The sequence below is a fragment of the Ranitomeya variabilis genome, chromosome 5 (genome assembly GCF_051348905.1).
Source record: "Ranitomeya variabilis isolate aRanVar5 chromosome 5, aRanVar5.hap1, whole genome shotgun sequence".
Taxonomy (NCBI): Eukaryota; Metazoa; Chordata; class Amphibia; order Anura; family Dendrobatidae; genus Ranitomeya; species Ranitomeya variabilis.
In genome coordinates, this window is record NC_135236.1 from 229,896,471 (window position 1) to 229,913,232 (window position 16,762).

Consider the following 16,762-nt stretch of genomic DNA (forward strand, 5'->3'; position numbering starts at 1 on the left):
AAAGACTATATGTCAGATGTCCTGTTTCTTTAACAAGTCCTGCACTGCCACTAAATACATATGTTTTCTGCATTAACATTGTAACACTGTAAGGGTATGTGCCCACATTGCGGATTTGCCTGCGGATCTGCAGCAGATTGGACGCTGCAGATTCGCAGCAGTTTTCCATCAGGTTTACAGTACCATGTAAACCTATGGAAAACCAAATCCGCTGTGCCCATGGGCGATAAATACCGTGCGGTTTAATTTTCGCAGCATGTCAATTCTTTGCGCGGATTCCGCAGCGTTTTACACCTGCTCCTCAATAGGAATCCGCAGGTGAAATCTGCACAAAAAACACGAAATCCGGGGGTAATCCGCAGGTAAAACAGTGTGTTTTACCTGCGGATTTTTCAAAAACGGTGCGGAAACATCCACACACAAATCCGCAACGTGTGCACATAGCCTCAGAGTTAGTTAGTATGTGAATAGCACAATATACCTGATGTTGGCCATGTGGAGACCCCTGGCGTCCCTCTGCCCCGACGCGCGTTTCACAATGCTTCTTCGGGACGCGTGTGAGATGTAAGGTCAGCCTGCTCTGCTCTCAATGCAGAGCAATGGCAATTTGAACACAACAGACATAAGTGTGATTACTGATACATCTATACATCTCTGAACATGCAGTGTGGGCGAGGGACAGAACAGCAGAGCTGACAAGGTGCAATGAGAGGAGGTGAGCTGATAGAAGAGTTTGTAATGTGGGGCAGCTAAACTCAGCCGCACTTCTCCTCCTGCTACTCAGACTCATGCCGGCAGCTAGACCAGGAGAACAGAGCTGTATCATTACATCGAACATGCTGACAAATCTGCTGTAAGCTATGGTGGGGGCATGATCTTTCCTTTGAGTGTTTCTGCCTGCTTATGATTGGTCAGCATCATACAGGGAGAAGAAGTACAACGCCCCCAGTGAAAACTCCGATATCACCCTTATACATTCATTGCTAATATCTCTGCAACGAAGAGGCAAATGTATTATTTAAAAAAAAAAGAAAGTGTTTTATTCCGCTCTACAGCCACTATTATATGTCCAGTTCAACATGAAATATTTGGAGAAAGGTACTCTTTAAGAATGTTTGAGCAACCAATCATATTCCAGATACTTTTTTACTATAGGTCAGCCATAGATATTTGTAGACTATGGATTCACATTTCTTCTGCAGTAGAAGAGCAGGGTGATGTAAAAACAGAAAGAGAAATATGGTTTAGCGTCTTACCACACCTAATGCCGGACGCTATTCTTGGAGGTGACCCGCTCTTCATTGCATTCTACTCTTCCTGTGACACCATTATGTTCTACTTGCATTGGCAGACGTCAAGTGTTTGCTTTAAAGGGAACCTGTCACTTTGCACATGCAGTCCGATCTATGGTCAGCATGGTATAGAGGAGAAGTTCAGCATCTTACATAGGTTTATTGGAAAAGATTCAGTATAACTTATTTTATTCACCAAACTCTCTGCTGTTTGTACGCATCCAAGTCCAGTGGGCGATACTGCTGTTACGGACAGTTATCTTTATGCACTGTCATACAGGAAGGACTGTCAATCACTGAATAGGACCGCCCACTGGACTCATATGCATATAAACACCAAGGATTTCATTGAATAAAATACAAAGTTTACAAAAAACAAACATGTATATGAATCTCACGGGCTCCTCCTGCTGTATAACAACCTACCAGCAGATCAGACACCATTTCCAAATCATACATAAGAATCATACATATTCTTCATGTGCTATTTTTCCACTTGTTTTTCATGGATAGAACTCGTACCCTTTATTGCCCATGGTGTTGTTCAGGGCTTTGGATTGTTGTAAGCCGTGTGGTGCATATACCAAAACATGAAATCATGTCTGATTTTGATCAAAGTTAAGGATCAAACTCGCCAATGCCAGTTTATGGGTCCTTGAAAATAACGTGCGGTCTGATTTCATGTTTGCTTTATAGGAGAAGCTAAAAAAAACTTGGCTTATGCAAGAAAAAAAATGATTAAACACTGACCCAACACTGATGAAAGTCTCATCCAAAACACTGTTGAAAATTGTCATGTTTCTCATACAGAAAAAAAACTACCAGACACCTAAATGAATACTATTGTATATAACTGGTATAACCCAATGTGTGCCACATAAAAACAGAGAGGAGACCAATTCACTAAAATATAGAGAGATTTATCTCATAAAAGGAAATCTTCAAAAATAACTGCAGCCATTGAGCGGCATATAAAGGAATAAAAAAAGAACGTGCATTGTAGACCGTGGTCTGGAGATCAGTAGATGGATGCAGTCTCTGGAAGGTTTACCCTACCGGGGAGACGGACGTTCCAGTCCCTGAGGTTGTGGGTCAGTCAGTGACCGGATCAGTGGCTATTACTGCACATGTCTGAATAGCTCTGGCTTCACCTGTGTCCACTTCTCCTTTAAGTTCAGCTTGATGTGTTCTGGAGCAAAGATGTAATCGATGGCTCGGTGTGACAGATCCCATATTTGATGCGGGGTCAGGTTAAATGTCTTCGCAGCGATTTCATACTCCTGGGACAGATCTGTAGCGAAGACGCCTTTATCATCAGTCTAGGAAATAAAGAAGTCAAAGATACTGGGGAGCATTTATCATTGGGTTTGCACCACTTTGCTTTTTTTGCAACATTAAATTGCTGTAGATGTCTAAGCAAAATGTAGTAACGTTTTATGCCGTTCCTAGTACCTGTGTCTAAACCTAAAATAAGAGTACAGATGGCGTGGTGAACCTTGTGGCGTGAAGTGCAACATATTTATCAACGCATTTCTATATAAAAGCCACAAAAAAGTTGTATGTTCTAGACAGGTCATAGCTGCATTAAAAAAGGCCCGGAAGAAATACATTTATGCTGTAACTATTGTTAAACGAGTCACAACGTCCACAAAATTCTGTATCATGCAACACATTAGTCTCCTTTTTTTCTATCAGTGAGAAGTGCGCCCATTAACAAGTAAAAAAAGTTGCACTTTGCATAAATACACTTTGCCTTCACGTGCGACATTTGACCGTTTTGTCTCGGACATTTATCTTACAATGGGAAGTACCTTGCTTAAAAAGCCGACCTACCCTCCAACTAATTTATCAGTGAGATGTGACCCTTTGAGTGGCATAGCAGAAGTGAGTACACTAAAGATTTGGTGGAAATTACGCCTATTTTCCAATTTCGCCTTTTCCTCCCCTTCTTCCGAGAGCCATAATTTTTTTTTATTACATTAAATTGCCAATAAAAAGTGCAATACCACAATTGTTTTTTTTGTTTTTTATTTTATTTACTATGTTCACTATACTGTAAAACTGCCCCAGCAATATATATGTCTCTGCAGGTAAGAATGATTACACACATACCAAACAAGTAGTGTTTTCAACCACTTCATGACCGGAGGTATTTTCAGTTTTGCATTTTCTTTTTTTTTTCGCTTCCCTTCTTCCCAGAGCCATAACTTTTTTATTTTTCCATCAATATGGCCATGTGGGGGCTTGTTTTTTGAGGGAAGAGTTATGCTTTTGAACTACACCATTGGTTTTAACATATCATGTACTGGAAAACGGGATAAAAATTCCAAGCGCAGTGAAATTGGCTTTTTTGCCAAGTTTGCTAAATGCTAAAACTGACCTGCCACTATGATTCTCCAGGTCATTTCGAATTGATAGACACCAAATATGTCTAGGTTCTTTTCTATCTAAGTGGTGAAAAAAAAAATCCAAACTTTGTTTTAAAAAAATTGCGCAATTTTCCGAGACCCGTGGCATCTCCATTTTCGTGATCTGGGGTTGGGTGGGGGCTTATTTTTTGCGCACAGAGCTGATGTTTTTAATTTTACCATTTTGGTGCAGATACGTTCTTTTGATCGCCCATTATTGCATTTCAATGCAATGTCACGGTAAACATAAAAACGTAATTCTGGCGTTTTTACTTTTTTCCTCGCTACACCTTTAGTGATCAGGTTAATCCTTTTTTTTTATTGATAGATCGGGCAAATCTGAAAGCGGTGATACAACTATGTGTATGTTTGATTTTTTTTATTGTTTTATTTTGAATGGGACAAAAGGGGGTGATTTAAGCTTATTTATTTTATTTAAACTTTTTTTTTTTTTTACTTTTGGCATGTTTCAATAGTCTCCATTAGTTGAATGATAGGAAACAAAAAAGTGCAAATAGGGTCTTATCCCATGGATTATTCCAATCAATGTTAGAGAACTGCTCACCTGATGGGGCAGAGTAAAAGCATGTAGATGTCAGCTTCTGCAGATCCACAGGTCGGCAAAACGACCTCTCAGAGATGTTATTATAATAAATGTGTGTGGATAATATCCGCGCTGCTGTGACAAAACAAATCCAGATATAGTTGTAATACACTCCGGTGGTTTATTCAACGCGTTTCAAAGCCTATGTTTCTGTGGTAATTTCCTGAAGAAGAAGCCATAAGCTTTGAAACGCGTTGAATAAACCACCGGAGTGTATTACAACTATATCTGGATTCGTTTTGTCACAGCAGCGCGATATCATCCGCACAATCTTATTATAATAACGTCAATAGTCTCCATGGGAGACTAGAAGATTGTTGTGAATTCCGCTCTTGGGCTCCCTCCGGTGGTTGTAAGTGGCACTTTTGTGAGTTCTGCTCTTGGGCTCCCTCCGGTGGTTTTAAGTGGTACGGCTGCTCCTTGGATTTAGTAGTCAGCAGCTGCTTCCACTGATTGTCTTTCTGGCTCGGCTATTTAACCTGGTTCTATCCTTCAGCCTGTGCCAGTTATCAATGGTTCCTGGTTGGATTCACATCTCTGCTTGGATTTCCCTGATATTCTGACCAGTTCAGCAAAGATAAGTCCTTGCTTTGTTCTTTTGCAGTCCACTTTTTGTGGACTTTATCGTTCTGCACTTTCTATGTTTTTGTCCAGCTTGTCAGTATGGATTTATTCAGTTAAGCTGGAAGCTCTGGGAAGCAGATTTACCCTCCACACCTTTAGTCAGGTGTGGAGATTTTTGTAAACTCTGTGGTGGATTTTTCTAGCTTTTAATACTGACCGCACAGTATTCTGTCCTGTTCTATCTATCTAGTTAGACTGGCCTCCTTTGCTACATCCTGGTTTCATTCTGCGTATGTCATTTCCCTCTCCACTCACAGTCAATATTTGTGGGGGGCTGTCTATGCTTTGGGAATTTTCTCTGAGGGAAGATAGCTTTCCTGTTTCTATCTTTAGGGGTAGTTAGTCCTCCGGCTGTGACGAGATGTCTAGGGAGTGACAGGAACATCCCACGGCTACTTCTAGTGTTGTGTTAAGCTCAGGAACTGCGGTCAGTACAGGTACCACCTTCTCCAGAGCACGTCCCATGTTGCTCCTAAACCACCAGTGCATAACAGAAGATACCATAACCCGATTGGCTCTGCTACATACAGGAGCTGATCAGATCACCTGTATGTAGCAGAATACCTCATTTGCTATGAGCGGGGGTAAATGATTGGCATTATCTGGCGCGATTGCTGGAACTGCATGTTAAATGCCGCTATCAGCGGCATTTAATGGGTTAATAGCCGCGTATATAGTTTTGGGGGGAATGGGACATCCTGCTGACAGATTCCTTCTAAAGCCAATAAATTGGGCACAACATGTTCAGGAACTAATAATTTTTCTACAATTTTCTCCAGCCAGTCTATTTTTCCCAATCATTTACTTTCTAGTCAATCAATACCAGTTGTAGTAGTAATACAAGCTCAATTGCTATGAAATTAGTCAGTAGTAGTGATGAGAGAATAGCATTGTTGCTCGGGTCTCCCTGAGCACGCCCGGGTGGTCTCCAAGTATTTGTTAGTACTCGGAGATTTAGTTTTTGTCAACACAGCTGCATGATTTATGGCTGCTAGACAGCCTGAATACATGTGGGGATTCCCTTGCAACCAGGCAACCCCCACATGTACTCAGGCTGGCTAGCAGCCATAAATTATTCAGCTGTCAACAAAAACTAAATCTCCGAGCAGTCACAAATACCTGCTGATCACCCGAGCGTGCTCGGGAAAACGTGAGCAACGAGTATACTCGCTCATCACTAATCAGTAGCATAACAGGATATATTTCCCTCAACGTCCTAGTCATGTTAGAAACATTTCTCTTTCTTTGCCACCTAGTGAATAGGACATCAATATTTGCAAAAAAATAGTGCACAACTTTAATAAATTAGACACATTTTGGGACTCCCTTTTTTCATAGTCATTTTTTTTATAAAAAAAATACTAAGAAGTTCTATTCTGGTGTATATTGTTTAGTAAAGCGCCTTGGTTGTAGTTGACTAGTAAGATGGGGCATTAGGCAATAGTAAGGGTCAAATACAGTACTATTAATACTCTGCTAATTGCATGCAGAGGATGGAAGATATCGGGAGATGAATTAATGCAAAAAACAGAATTTTACGGCAGAATTGCAAATAAAGGAAATTGGGAACCAGTTTTATCCCACCTAATCTGTAAGCAGCATAGTGACAGAGACCCTGACTGCAATGTGTCACTGGGATGCTTGCTGTGGTTTTGATAAAATCACTTTTTATCAGCAAGAGATTATGACTAGAGGACTAGTAACCCTGCTTCTTGAATAACTGCGTCCCAACCAATGATTGGCAGCTTTCTGCCTATGCACAGTGTACACAGAAAGCTGCCAATCAGTGGGGTGGGCGGGGTTACACAGAGCTGAGCACTCAGAGGACTGCTAGATCTGCTGCAGATAGGACTGTGCTTTATCAAAACTGCACCAACTAGTCAAGTAAATGATATATTGCTAGAATCAGGGTCTTTGCCCATACACCCTGCTGTAAAAACCTGCTGACAGATTCCCATTAGGAAAAAAAGCATTGACGAATGATTTTTGGAAGTAGCAGGCTCTCCCTTCCGTGCAGTCCTGTTGCAGGATACGTACATATATCTCATTAGCAATCTCACCTAAAGCTGGTTTTTCATTATACAAGCTTTATGAATGGTGACAAATAAGTAAGAGACTTACACATAATACGGATGGATGATCCAGGTTGTACCAAAATCCGAAATGATGCTTGTCATATGAAGAGACCGTCTGTCCTTTAACATTTGAGGTCAGGCAGAGTTCTAGGCATAGGAATAATTACATTATTATATTCATTTCATGCTGTTATTTAACACCTAGCTGGTGGCAAGGTCAATAAAACATGAAGCGGAATAACAATGGCGTAGAACAAAATGTGATCATCTAAAAATACCAGGCTGCTCCGAGTCCTCATCACTTAACATTCATAATCCATACATAGCGGAGGACTTCATATTTAGCACAGCTAACAGCCATAACGTAAAACTGCACACGGTTAGTCACGGCGAGAGCAATGGCAATGAATCTCATGTGGCATCTGACTCATTGCTTCACATCCTAGCAGGGCTGACTCATTTTTCAAGATATTTTGAGGACAAAGCTACGTTTATCATAGCTGCATATATAAAATAATTATATTTGGATGTTAAGATTTGACCAACTCATCTGCCTGATAATAGTTTCTTAGCATGATTTGTTAAGCTTAAAGAGGACTTGTCACTTGCTCAACCAAATTGATTTAAGTAACTTCTTAAAAATCTCTCAGCACCCGTGATTTTGCTACTTTTTTTCTGTTTTGTTTGGCGTCGCTTCATTCCAAAGATATTCATATTTGCTTTTGGAGAGCTCTATGTGAAATCTCTGCTTGTAGTGCAAATGGGCAGTTATTCAGTTTTCATGGAACTGTCCCCCCCAGCTGCTGAAAATCACAGCTCGGCAGCATCCGAGACCGCTAGATATCGGCTGCCAGGTTGTGAATGGCCCCCAGAAGGCTCTGAAGAAATGCATAGGTGAACTACAAGCAGAAATTTCACATAATCCGCTCCAAAAGCAACAAATGTGAATGGAGTGATGAAGCATAAAATGAAAAAAGTGGCAGTCAGGGATTTTTCCAGGGATTTTTTTTATTTTAGAAGTGACATGTCCTCTTTAAATGAGTTTTACCAAGGTAATGAATTAACCTCTACTCTTAAGATAGGGGACAACTAACTGATCCACCGCCAGTACCAACACAATCCCAGTATAGCCTCATCTGAATGGAGTGGACATCAGGCATACTCACAGCCGCTCCCCATTCACTGTCTACAGGACTGCTGGAGAAAGTAGAGTACAGCTTTTAAAGGCGATCCCATTGACCATAAATGAAGTGTAGGTGCTCATGCTCGACCGATCAGTAACTCCTCTGTTCTAATAATGGGGGGGTAACTAAGCAACTTTGCAAAACACCTTTAAAGAAAAGCTCAATTTAAAACCTGCTTCAGTATACAGTTGTGCTCAAAAGTTTGCATACCACAGCAGAATTTTTGCTTTCTTGGCCTTTTTCCAGAGAATATGAATGCTAACACCAACATTTTTTCTCCACTGATGGTTAGTGGTTGGGTGAAGACCTTTATTGTCAAACTACTGTTTTCTCTTTTTAAATCATAATGACAAAACATCCAAATGACCCTGATCAAAAGTTCACATACCCTGCTGATTTTGGCCTGACAACATGCACAGAAGTACCAACGAGGGGTATCAACAATTTTGACCACGTGTATACTACTAGAATCCTGCAGAAAACGTATACCCTCTAGTAATAAAATGTCCAGGAATAAAAATAAACCATTATGGAAAAATAAGACAGTACAAAGTTTAATAAGATAAAAACAAAAAGAAAATTCAAAATCTTGAAAGCTGAGAATGCAGAAATGCCCAAAAATAAACCAAACAAACAAGATAATTACAGAAAACAAAGAAAAGGCTGAGATATTAACACCTTCACGACATGCCCCGTACTTGTACGGCGCATGTCGTGTCTCCCCCTTTGATGTGGGCTCCGGCGCTGAGCCCACATCAAAGTCGCGACATGTCAGCTGTTATGTACAGCTGAGATGTGCGCGCAATAGCGGCAGGTGGAATCGCAATCCACCTGCTGCTATTAACCTGTTAAATACCGCTGTCAAACTGACAGCAGCATTTAACTACCGCTTCCGGCCGTGCAGCCGGAAATGTGGGCATCGCCGACCCCCGTCACATGATCGGGGGGTCAGCGATGCGTCAGGATAGTAACCATAGACGTCCTTGAGACCTCTATGGTTACTGATGCCGGCTAGCTGTGAGCGCCACCCTGTGGTCGGTGCTCATAGCCTGCAATTCAGCTACATAGCAGCGATCTGATGATCGCTGCTATGTAGCGGAGCCGATCGAGTTGTGCCAGCTTCTAGCCTCCCATGGAGGCTATTGAAGCATGGCAAAAGTAAAAAAAAAAATGTTTTTAAAAATATGAAAAAAATAAAAAAATCTAGGAATTAGTCCTACCGGTAATGGTATTTCCAGGAGTCCATCATGACAGCACCAGGAGGAAGTTGCCCTTCATATCCTTGATAGGGACAGGAACACAGAAGAGGTTAAATAGCCCCTCCCCACCTCCACCCTTCAGTGATTTTACAAAGTACCACACCAGGATAGATACAACGCAATTTTATTGAACTTCCTCTCTATACATGTTTATATCACACATCAGACAGGAGTTCAAGGGAGGGTAAATAATGGGTGCGGTCATGATGGACTCCTGGAAATACCATTACCGGTAGGATTAATTCCTAGTTTCCAGGTCATCCCTCATGACAGCACCACGAGGAGAAATACCAAATAACTCCTATTCAGGGCAGGATTACAGCTTGGAGGACTTTCCTCCCAAAGCCAGTCTGTTGATTTGACAGAATGTCCAGCTTGTAGTGTTTGCAAAAGGTATTTGAGCTAGACCAAGTTGCCGCCTGGCAAATTTGGTCCATGGATGCACCCGCGCTCTCTGCCTATGAAGCAGATATTGCTCTCAGTGAGTGGGCTTTTAGGTGTTCTGGAGGAGATTCACCGGCTGAAATATACGCAGCGCAAATGGTAGATTTAATCCATCTGGCTAGAGTAGCCTTTGAGGCTTTTTTGCCTCTATTCTTCCCAGACATCTGGATAACGAGGTTTGAGTCAATTCTCCAGCCGTCTAAGTTTTAGATATTGCAATACTGTTCTTTTAACATCCAGGGAATGGAGAGAACGTTCTTTGTCATTGTTGTAGTTCTAAGATAACCACTAGATGGCAGCAGAATCACTGTCATCCAAACAGAAGCTTACCAAAGAATAAATAGATTTAAAATCAATTTATTGAAAATAACATAATAAAAATAAATATATATATAAAAAAGCTACAGTATATCCTCCAGACAGTACCTCATGGGAAGAGCATGGGAAGCACAATATAAATACTATCCGCAAGGAAAAATAGGTGTATATATATATTTTATATTGAGAGCACCTGCCCACCTATGCACAAAAAAGGGGCCTATAAACATCTAGGTGCAAATCGCATCCATGTATGAAATAATAATAACAGGTCCCAAACACATAGGCAGACTGAAATCATCATACCTATCTGCTCCCCATATGCCTATAATGACCACCAATGATGCATGGCATGACGAGAAGAAAGGTATATACAGTGCTCACCAGATCCAGAAGTAAATAATGTGCGTCCTCCCACGTCTCCTTCCCAGGGGCGCTGGGAAGGAGACGTGGGAGGACGCACATTATTTACTTCTGGATCTGGTGAGCACTGTATATACCTTTCTTCTCGTCATGCCATGCATCATTGGTGGTCATTATAGGCATATGGGGAGCAGATAGGTATGATGATTTCAGTCTGCCTATGTGTTTGGGACCTGTTATTATTATTTCATACATGGATGCGATTTGCACCTAGATGTTTATAGGCCCCTTTTTTGTGCATAGGTGGGCAGGTGCTCTCAATATAAAATATATATATACACCTATTTTTCCTTGCGGATAGTATTTATATTGTGCTTCCCATGCTCTTCCCATGAGGTACTGTCTGGAGGATATACTGTAGCTTTTTTATATTTATTTTTATTATGTTATTTTCAATAAATTGATTTTAAATCTATTTATTCTTTGGTAAGCTTCTGTTTGGATGACAGTGATTCTGCTGCCATCTAGTGGTTATCTTATATGTATTTTGGAAGTACCATATGGTGTCTATGGTTGGACTTGTTGGTAATACTATTGTTGTAGTTCTGACAGAACGTAGGCAAAATAATTTCCTGGTTTCTGTGAAAGTCTGTCACTACTTTAGGGAGAAACGAAGGATCCAATTTTAGAATGATGCAATCTACTTGTATTTTTAAGTATGAATCTGTGATGAACAGGGCTTGGATCTCGCCTATTCGCCTTGCTGACGTTATTGCGATTAGGAAGACAGTCTTGAATGGTACAGACTTTAGGTCTGCCTGATCTAGTGGCTCGTATGGAGCTTTCCGTAATTCATTTAGTACCAACCTGAGGTTCCATGGGGGTACTGAACTTCGTATAGTTGGTCTGATGCGTTGCGTAGCTTTGATGTACCTCACTATCCAGGGATGATCCGCTAGCGGATAATCATAAAAGGCACTTAAAGCTGAGATTTGTACTTTTAGCGTACTAGGCCTCAAGCCCATATCAAAGCCTGCTTGGAGGAAATTTAAGATTTGAGGAATATCTGGTTCTTGGGAAACGGATATTGGAGTATTGCTCTGTGCACAAAATTTCTTCCAAATTTTTAGGTATATAGCAGAGGTCACCGTCTTCCTGCTTTTTTGCATGGTTGAGATGACCGACTCCGATAGTCCTTTTGATCTTAGAATCTCTTTTTCAAGATCCATGCTGAGAGTTGTAGCATTCTTAGATTTTGATGGACCAGCGGTCCCTGCGTTAGAAGATCCCACCTTAGTGGTAGTAGAACTGGTTCTTCCACTGCCATCCACCTCAGCAGAGGAAACCAGCTCCTCTTGGGCCAATATGGCACTATTAGGATTACCACTGCTAGACTTTCTTGAATCTTCCTCAAGACTCTGGGAATTAAAGCAAGTGGAGGGAACGCATAGGCAAGTTCCATGTCCCAGTGTTGAGCCAAGGCATCTACGCCAGTTGGATTGTCTCTTGGATTTAATGAAAAGAATTCTTTTGTCTTTGTATTTTGCTTTGAGGCGAATAAATCTATTTGTGGAGTGCCCCATAGTTGAGTTAGCTGAACAAAGACTTCTCCGTTTAGAGACCACTCCGAAGATTGCACTTTTTCTCTGCTGAGAAAGTCCGCTATCTGGTTTTCTGAACCTTTTAGATGTACCGCCGTGATGGACTTCACGGTGCCTTCCGCCCAAGAGAATATTGATTCTGCCAGTCCCTGGAGGTGATGGTGCCTCGGTCCTCCCTGATGAAGAAGAAAGGAAACCGTGGTCAAGTTGTCTGAGAAGACTCGGATGTGATGCCCCTGCATCTCATTTTGGCACCTTTTTAGTGCTTCCCAAACCGCTCTGAGTTCCCTGTAATTGGAGGAACTGTCGCGTACCGATGATGGCCATGTTCCTTGAAGGTAACGTCCTTCTATGTGGGCTCCCCAGCCCCTTGAGCTTGCATCGGTGGTTATGTTTACGCATGGAGATACTCTCCAAGGTTTCCCTCTTTTGAGGTTTTTTTATGTCGATCCACCATGAGAGGGACTGTTTTACCTCGCTGGGTAACCACATCTTGTTGTCTAATGAACTTTTCTTTCCATTCCATACCGAAAGAACTTCTCGTTGAAGCGTTCTGGAGTGAAACTGGCTCCATTGTACGTTGGTGATACATGAGGTCATCAGTCCTAGAACCCTCATGGCTTTCCTGATGGAAATGCATTTGCGTTTTCTTAATGTTTGAAATTCTTTTTTGATTGACCGTTGTTTTTGGTCTGGTAGGAAGGAGTATTCCAGTTCGGAATCTAGTAGCACTCCCAGAAATATTTTCTGTGTTTCTGGTTTGAGACTCGACTTTTTTGAATTTATTATCCACCCTAGACACTTCAGGAGTGATATGGTAATTTTTTTTAAGGATTCTTCCATCTGTTGAGATGAATCTGCTATCAGCAACAGATCGTCCAGGTATGGTGCGATGAGAACTTTCTTTTCTTAGATGAGCCATGACCTCTGTCATGAGCTTTGTGAATATCCTTGGGGCAGAGGCGAGACCGAATGGTAGACACTGAAACTGGAAATGAAGTATCTTCTTGCGGCTTCTTATTGCAAATCTGAGGAATCTCTGATGTGAGGGATGGATGGGCACATGATAATATGCATGTTTGAGATCTAGCATGCACATTACAGAGTTCTTTTTTATTAACGGTATGATTGATCTGAGCGATTCCATCTTGAAGCGTTTGTAAGCCACCCATTTGTTTAATGGTCTTAAGTTTATTATTGTACGGTATTCTCCGCTTGTTTTTTTTATGGAGAATAGACTGGAGTAATGACCTTGAAACTGCTGATGATGGGGTACCGGGATTATGACTTGCAGCTCTAAGGGTACTGTCACACTCTGCAACTTTCCAACGATCACGACCAGCGATACGACCTGGCCGTGATCGTTGGAAAGTCGTTGTGTGGTCGCTGGAGAGCTGTCACACAGACCGCTCTCCAGCGACCAACGATGCCGAAGGCCCTGGGTAACCAGGGTAAACATCGGGTTACTAAGCGCAGGGCCGCGCTTAGTAACCCGATGTTTACCCTGGTTACCATCGTAAAAGTAAAAAAAACAAAAACGTACATACTCACATTCCGGTGTCCGTCAGGTCCCTTGCAGTCTGCTTCCCGCTCTGACTGAGTGCCGCCGTAAAGTGAAAGCAGATCACAGCGGTGACGTCATTGCTGTGCTCTGCTCTTACATTCCGGCCGGCAGTCAGTCAGAGCGGGAAGCAGACTGCAAGGGACCTGACGGACACCGGAATGTGAGTACGTACGTTTTTTTTTTTTACTTTTACGATGGTAACCAGGGTAAACATCGGGTTACTAAGCGCGGCCCTGCGCTTAGTAACCCGATGTTTACCCTGGTTACAAGCGAACGCATCGTTGGATCGGTGTCACACACACCGATCCAACGATGACAGCGGGAGATCCAGCGACGAAAGAAAGTTCCAAACGATCTGCTACGACGTACGATTCTCAGCAGGGTCCCTGATCGCTGCTGCGTGTCAGACACAGCGATATCGTATGGATATCGCTGGAACGTCACGGATCGTACCGTCGTAGTGACAAAAGTGCCACTGTGTGACAGTACCCTAAGAGTTCCTGTATGTCTGTTAGCAGCCTTTGATGTACTGCTGACGACTCTGTGTGTGTCAAACAGAACCTCTTGGGGGGTAGACGAGTAAACGTTATTTTGTACCCCTGTGCAACTGTCTGTAGAATCCACTGATTCTGAGTAATGTTCTGCCATCCCTCCAGGAAGTATTGTAGTCTTCCTCCTATATTGTTGGCGTCATTGTTTGCTGGGTCCTGATGATTGGTCTCGAAAGGAACCTCTTCCTCTGCCCCCTTTAGGGTAGCTCCATCTGCCGGACTTCCCTTTCCCGCTGTAGTCCTGCCTTGGGTGGGAGCGAGTTTTCTGAAAGAATTGTGTTTTCTTTGGCTTTTCTTCAGGGAAGCCTTTTTTCTTGTCGGATGCTTTCTCGAGCAGCTCATCTAGGACTGGACCAAAAACGTGAGTTCCTGAGAATGGAATCGAACACAGTTTGTTTTTTGATTGGTATCTCCTGTCCAAGATCTCAGCCACAAGGCCCGTCTTGCCGCATTTGACAGCGCGTTATTCCTGGCAGCAAATCGCACTGATTCCGCTGAAGCATCCGCCATGAAATCAGTCGCCATTTTCAGTACTGAAAGAGATTTTAGGATTTCTTCCCTGGGAGTCCTGTCTTTAATATGACCTTCCAGCTCGTCTACCCAGAGACTCATGGATCTTGCTACGGAGGTGGCCGCTATGTTCGTCTTCATAATGGCGGCTGACGACTCCCAGGCTTTTTTAAGAAGATCTTCTGACCTTTTATCCATTGGGTCTTTTAACCCTGACGAGTCTTCAAAAGGAATAGCCGTTTTCCTTGAGACTTTAGCTACTGGAATATCAATTTTTGGAACAGATTCCCAGACTTTAGTTTCTTCTGGATCAAAGGGAAGACGGTACTTGAAGTCCCTCGGGACTACCAGCTTTTTTCCTACGTCTTCCCATTCTTCCATTATCATCGCTGTTATGTGGTTGTTGATTGGAAATATTCTATTTCTGCGGGTTCTTAGGCCCCCGAACATCTCGTCTTGAACCGATAGTGGTTCAGTCGAGTCCACTATCTTCATAGTGCTCCTAACTGCTTTTAGTAGCACATCCGTGTTTTCGGACGAGAACAGGTAACTTTTACGTTCCTCTGGAAACACAACCGAGGAATTGCCACCTTCATCTGAGTCTGGATCGGAATAACCTGAAACCTCTCCTACCTCAGAACTTAAGTCCATATCCCATCTGGGCCTCTTAGGGCGCGGAGACTGGGGTGGCACCAATGTTGATACTGTAGCCTGGACTTCGTCTCTAATCATGGTTTTGATGTTAGTTAATAACGAAGCCTGTTCGTCCTTTAGTAGTATAGCGATGCATTCTTTGCATAACTTCTTTTTATAACCATCTGGGAGCTTGGTGGTGCATAACGGACATCTGATAGTCCTTTTCTTAACAGCTGTCCGTTTGGGAATGTCCTTGTCCTACAAATGTAAAGGAAATCCCTGTAGCTATGGATCTAAAGTCCCGTAAGGTACCCCACACCATGACTACTCACATGGTCCGTGGGCAGCTCTAAGGATTGGAGTCTGGACGACTAGCACCTTCCATCTTACTAAGTCAAGTGTGCTGTCAGTTGTCGGACATTAAATAGTCAGTCTTACCCGGCTTCAAGACATCTGATTCGTCCTCCTTCCGAGCTCAGATGCTGGTATCTACGGTGATTTCAGGTCCCCAGCTGTACTGTGCATGCGTCATCTGGAACGCACGCCGACCAGCTTGGGACCTAGATCCTGGCGCCTGATCCTGGCGCCATCCTGTTCCAGCTTCTGTTTTTTCGCCGTAGTTCCCTGGTGTACCCGGAAATCCACCAGCGCCGCCGACCCCGGGAATCCGGCCACGCCCCCGGAAGTCGTCATCGGCGCCCTCCGTCCCGGAGCACCGGACCGGAAGTTCGGGGAATGCCGCCGGCGCCGGCTGTGCATGGAGCCCGTGGAAGCGCCGGACACCGCAGCAGCAGCCGCTGCCTCAGAGCCCTTTTGTGAAGGGATGAGGCAGCCAACGGGAGCACACAGCTCTACCTTGTCGTGGAGGGACCTCCTTCGGTATCCTGCGACTTGGGGAGTTCCACTATGAGACTCCCGCGGCCAGAGCCCCCTCCAGGAGGATAGGACCGCACTCAGGAGCGCCTGCTCTACCGAGACCTGACTCCGGTATCAGGTAAATCTAATCTTCTGGAGAACTCTCTCCTGCGTCTGTCCCTGATAGGGACAGGAAAAACGCTGAAGGGTGGAGGTGGGGAGGGGCTATTTAACCTCTTCTGTGTTCCTGTCCCTATCAAGGATATGAAAGGCAACCTCCTCGTGGTGCTGTCATGAGGGACGACCTGGAAAAATAAAAGTTTAAATCACCCCCCTTTCGCCCCATCCAAAATAAAACAATAAAAAAAATAAAAAAAATCAAACCTACACATATTTGGTATCGCCGTGTTCAGAATCGCCTGATCAATAAAAAAAAGAGCTTTAACCTGATCGCTAAACAGCGTAGCGAGAAAA

The 16,762-nt window shown here is 43.1% G+C and overlaps 1 protein-coding gene across 1 annotated transcript in view; it reads right to left on the bottom strand.

Annotated features, from left to right (window-relative positions):
- Positions 1–1,026: 1,026 nt before the first annotated feature.
- Positions 1,027–16,762, bottom strand: part of MAPDA (N6-Methyl-AMP deaminase) — a 56,343-nt gene continuing 40,607 nt past the window's right edge. Inside the window, exons 9-10 of the mRNA XM_077263874.1 lie at positions 7,050–7,150; positions 1,027–2,611 (exon numbers count right to left, since the gene is read on the bottom strand). Coding sequence (XP_077119989.1) covers positions 2,411–2,611; positions 7,050–7,150 — 302 coding nt within the window. The 3' untranslated portion in view covers positions 1,027–2,410. The remainder of the gene's footprint in view (positions 2,612–7,049; positions 7,151–16,762) is intronic.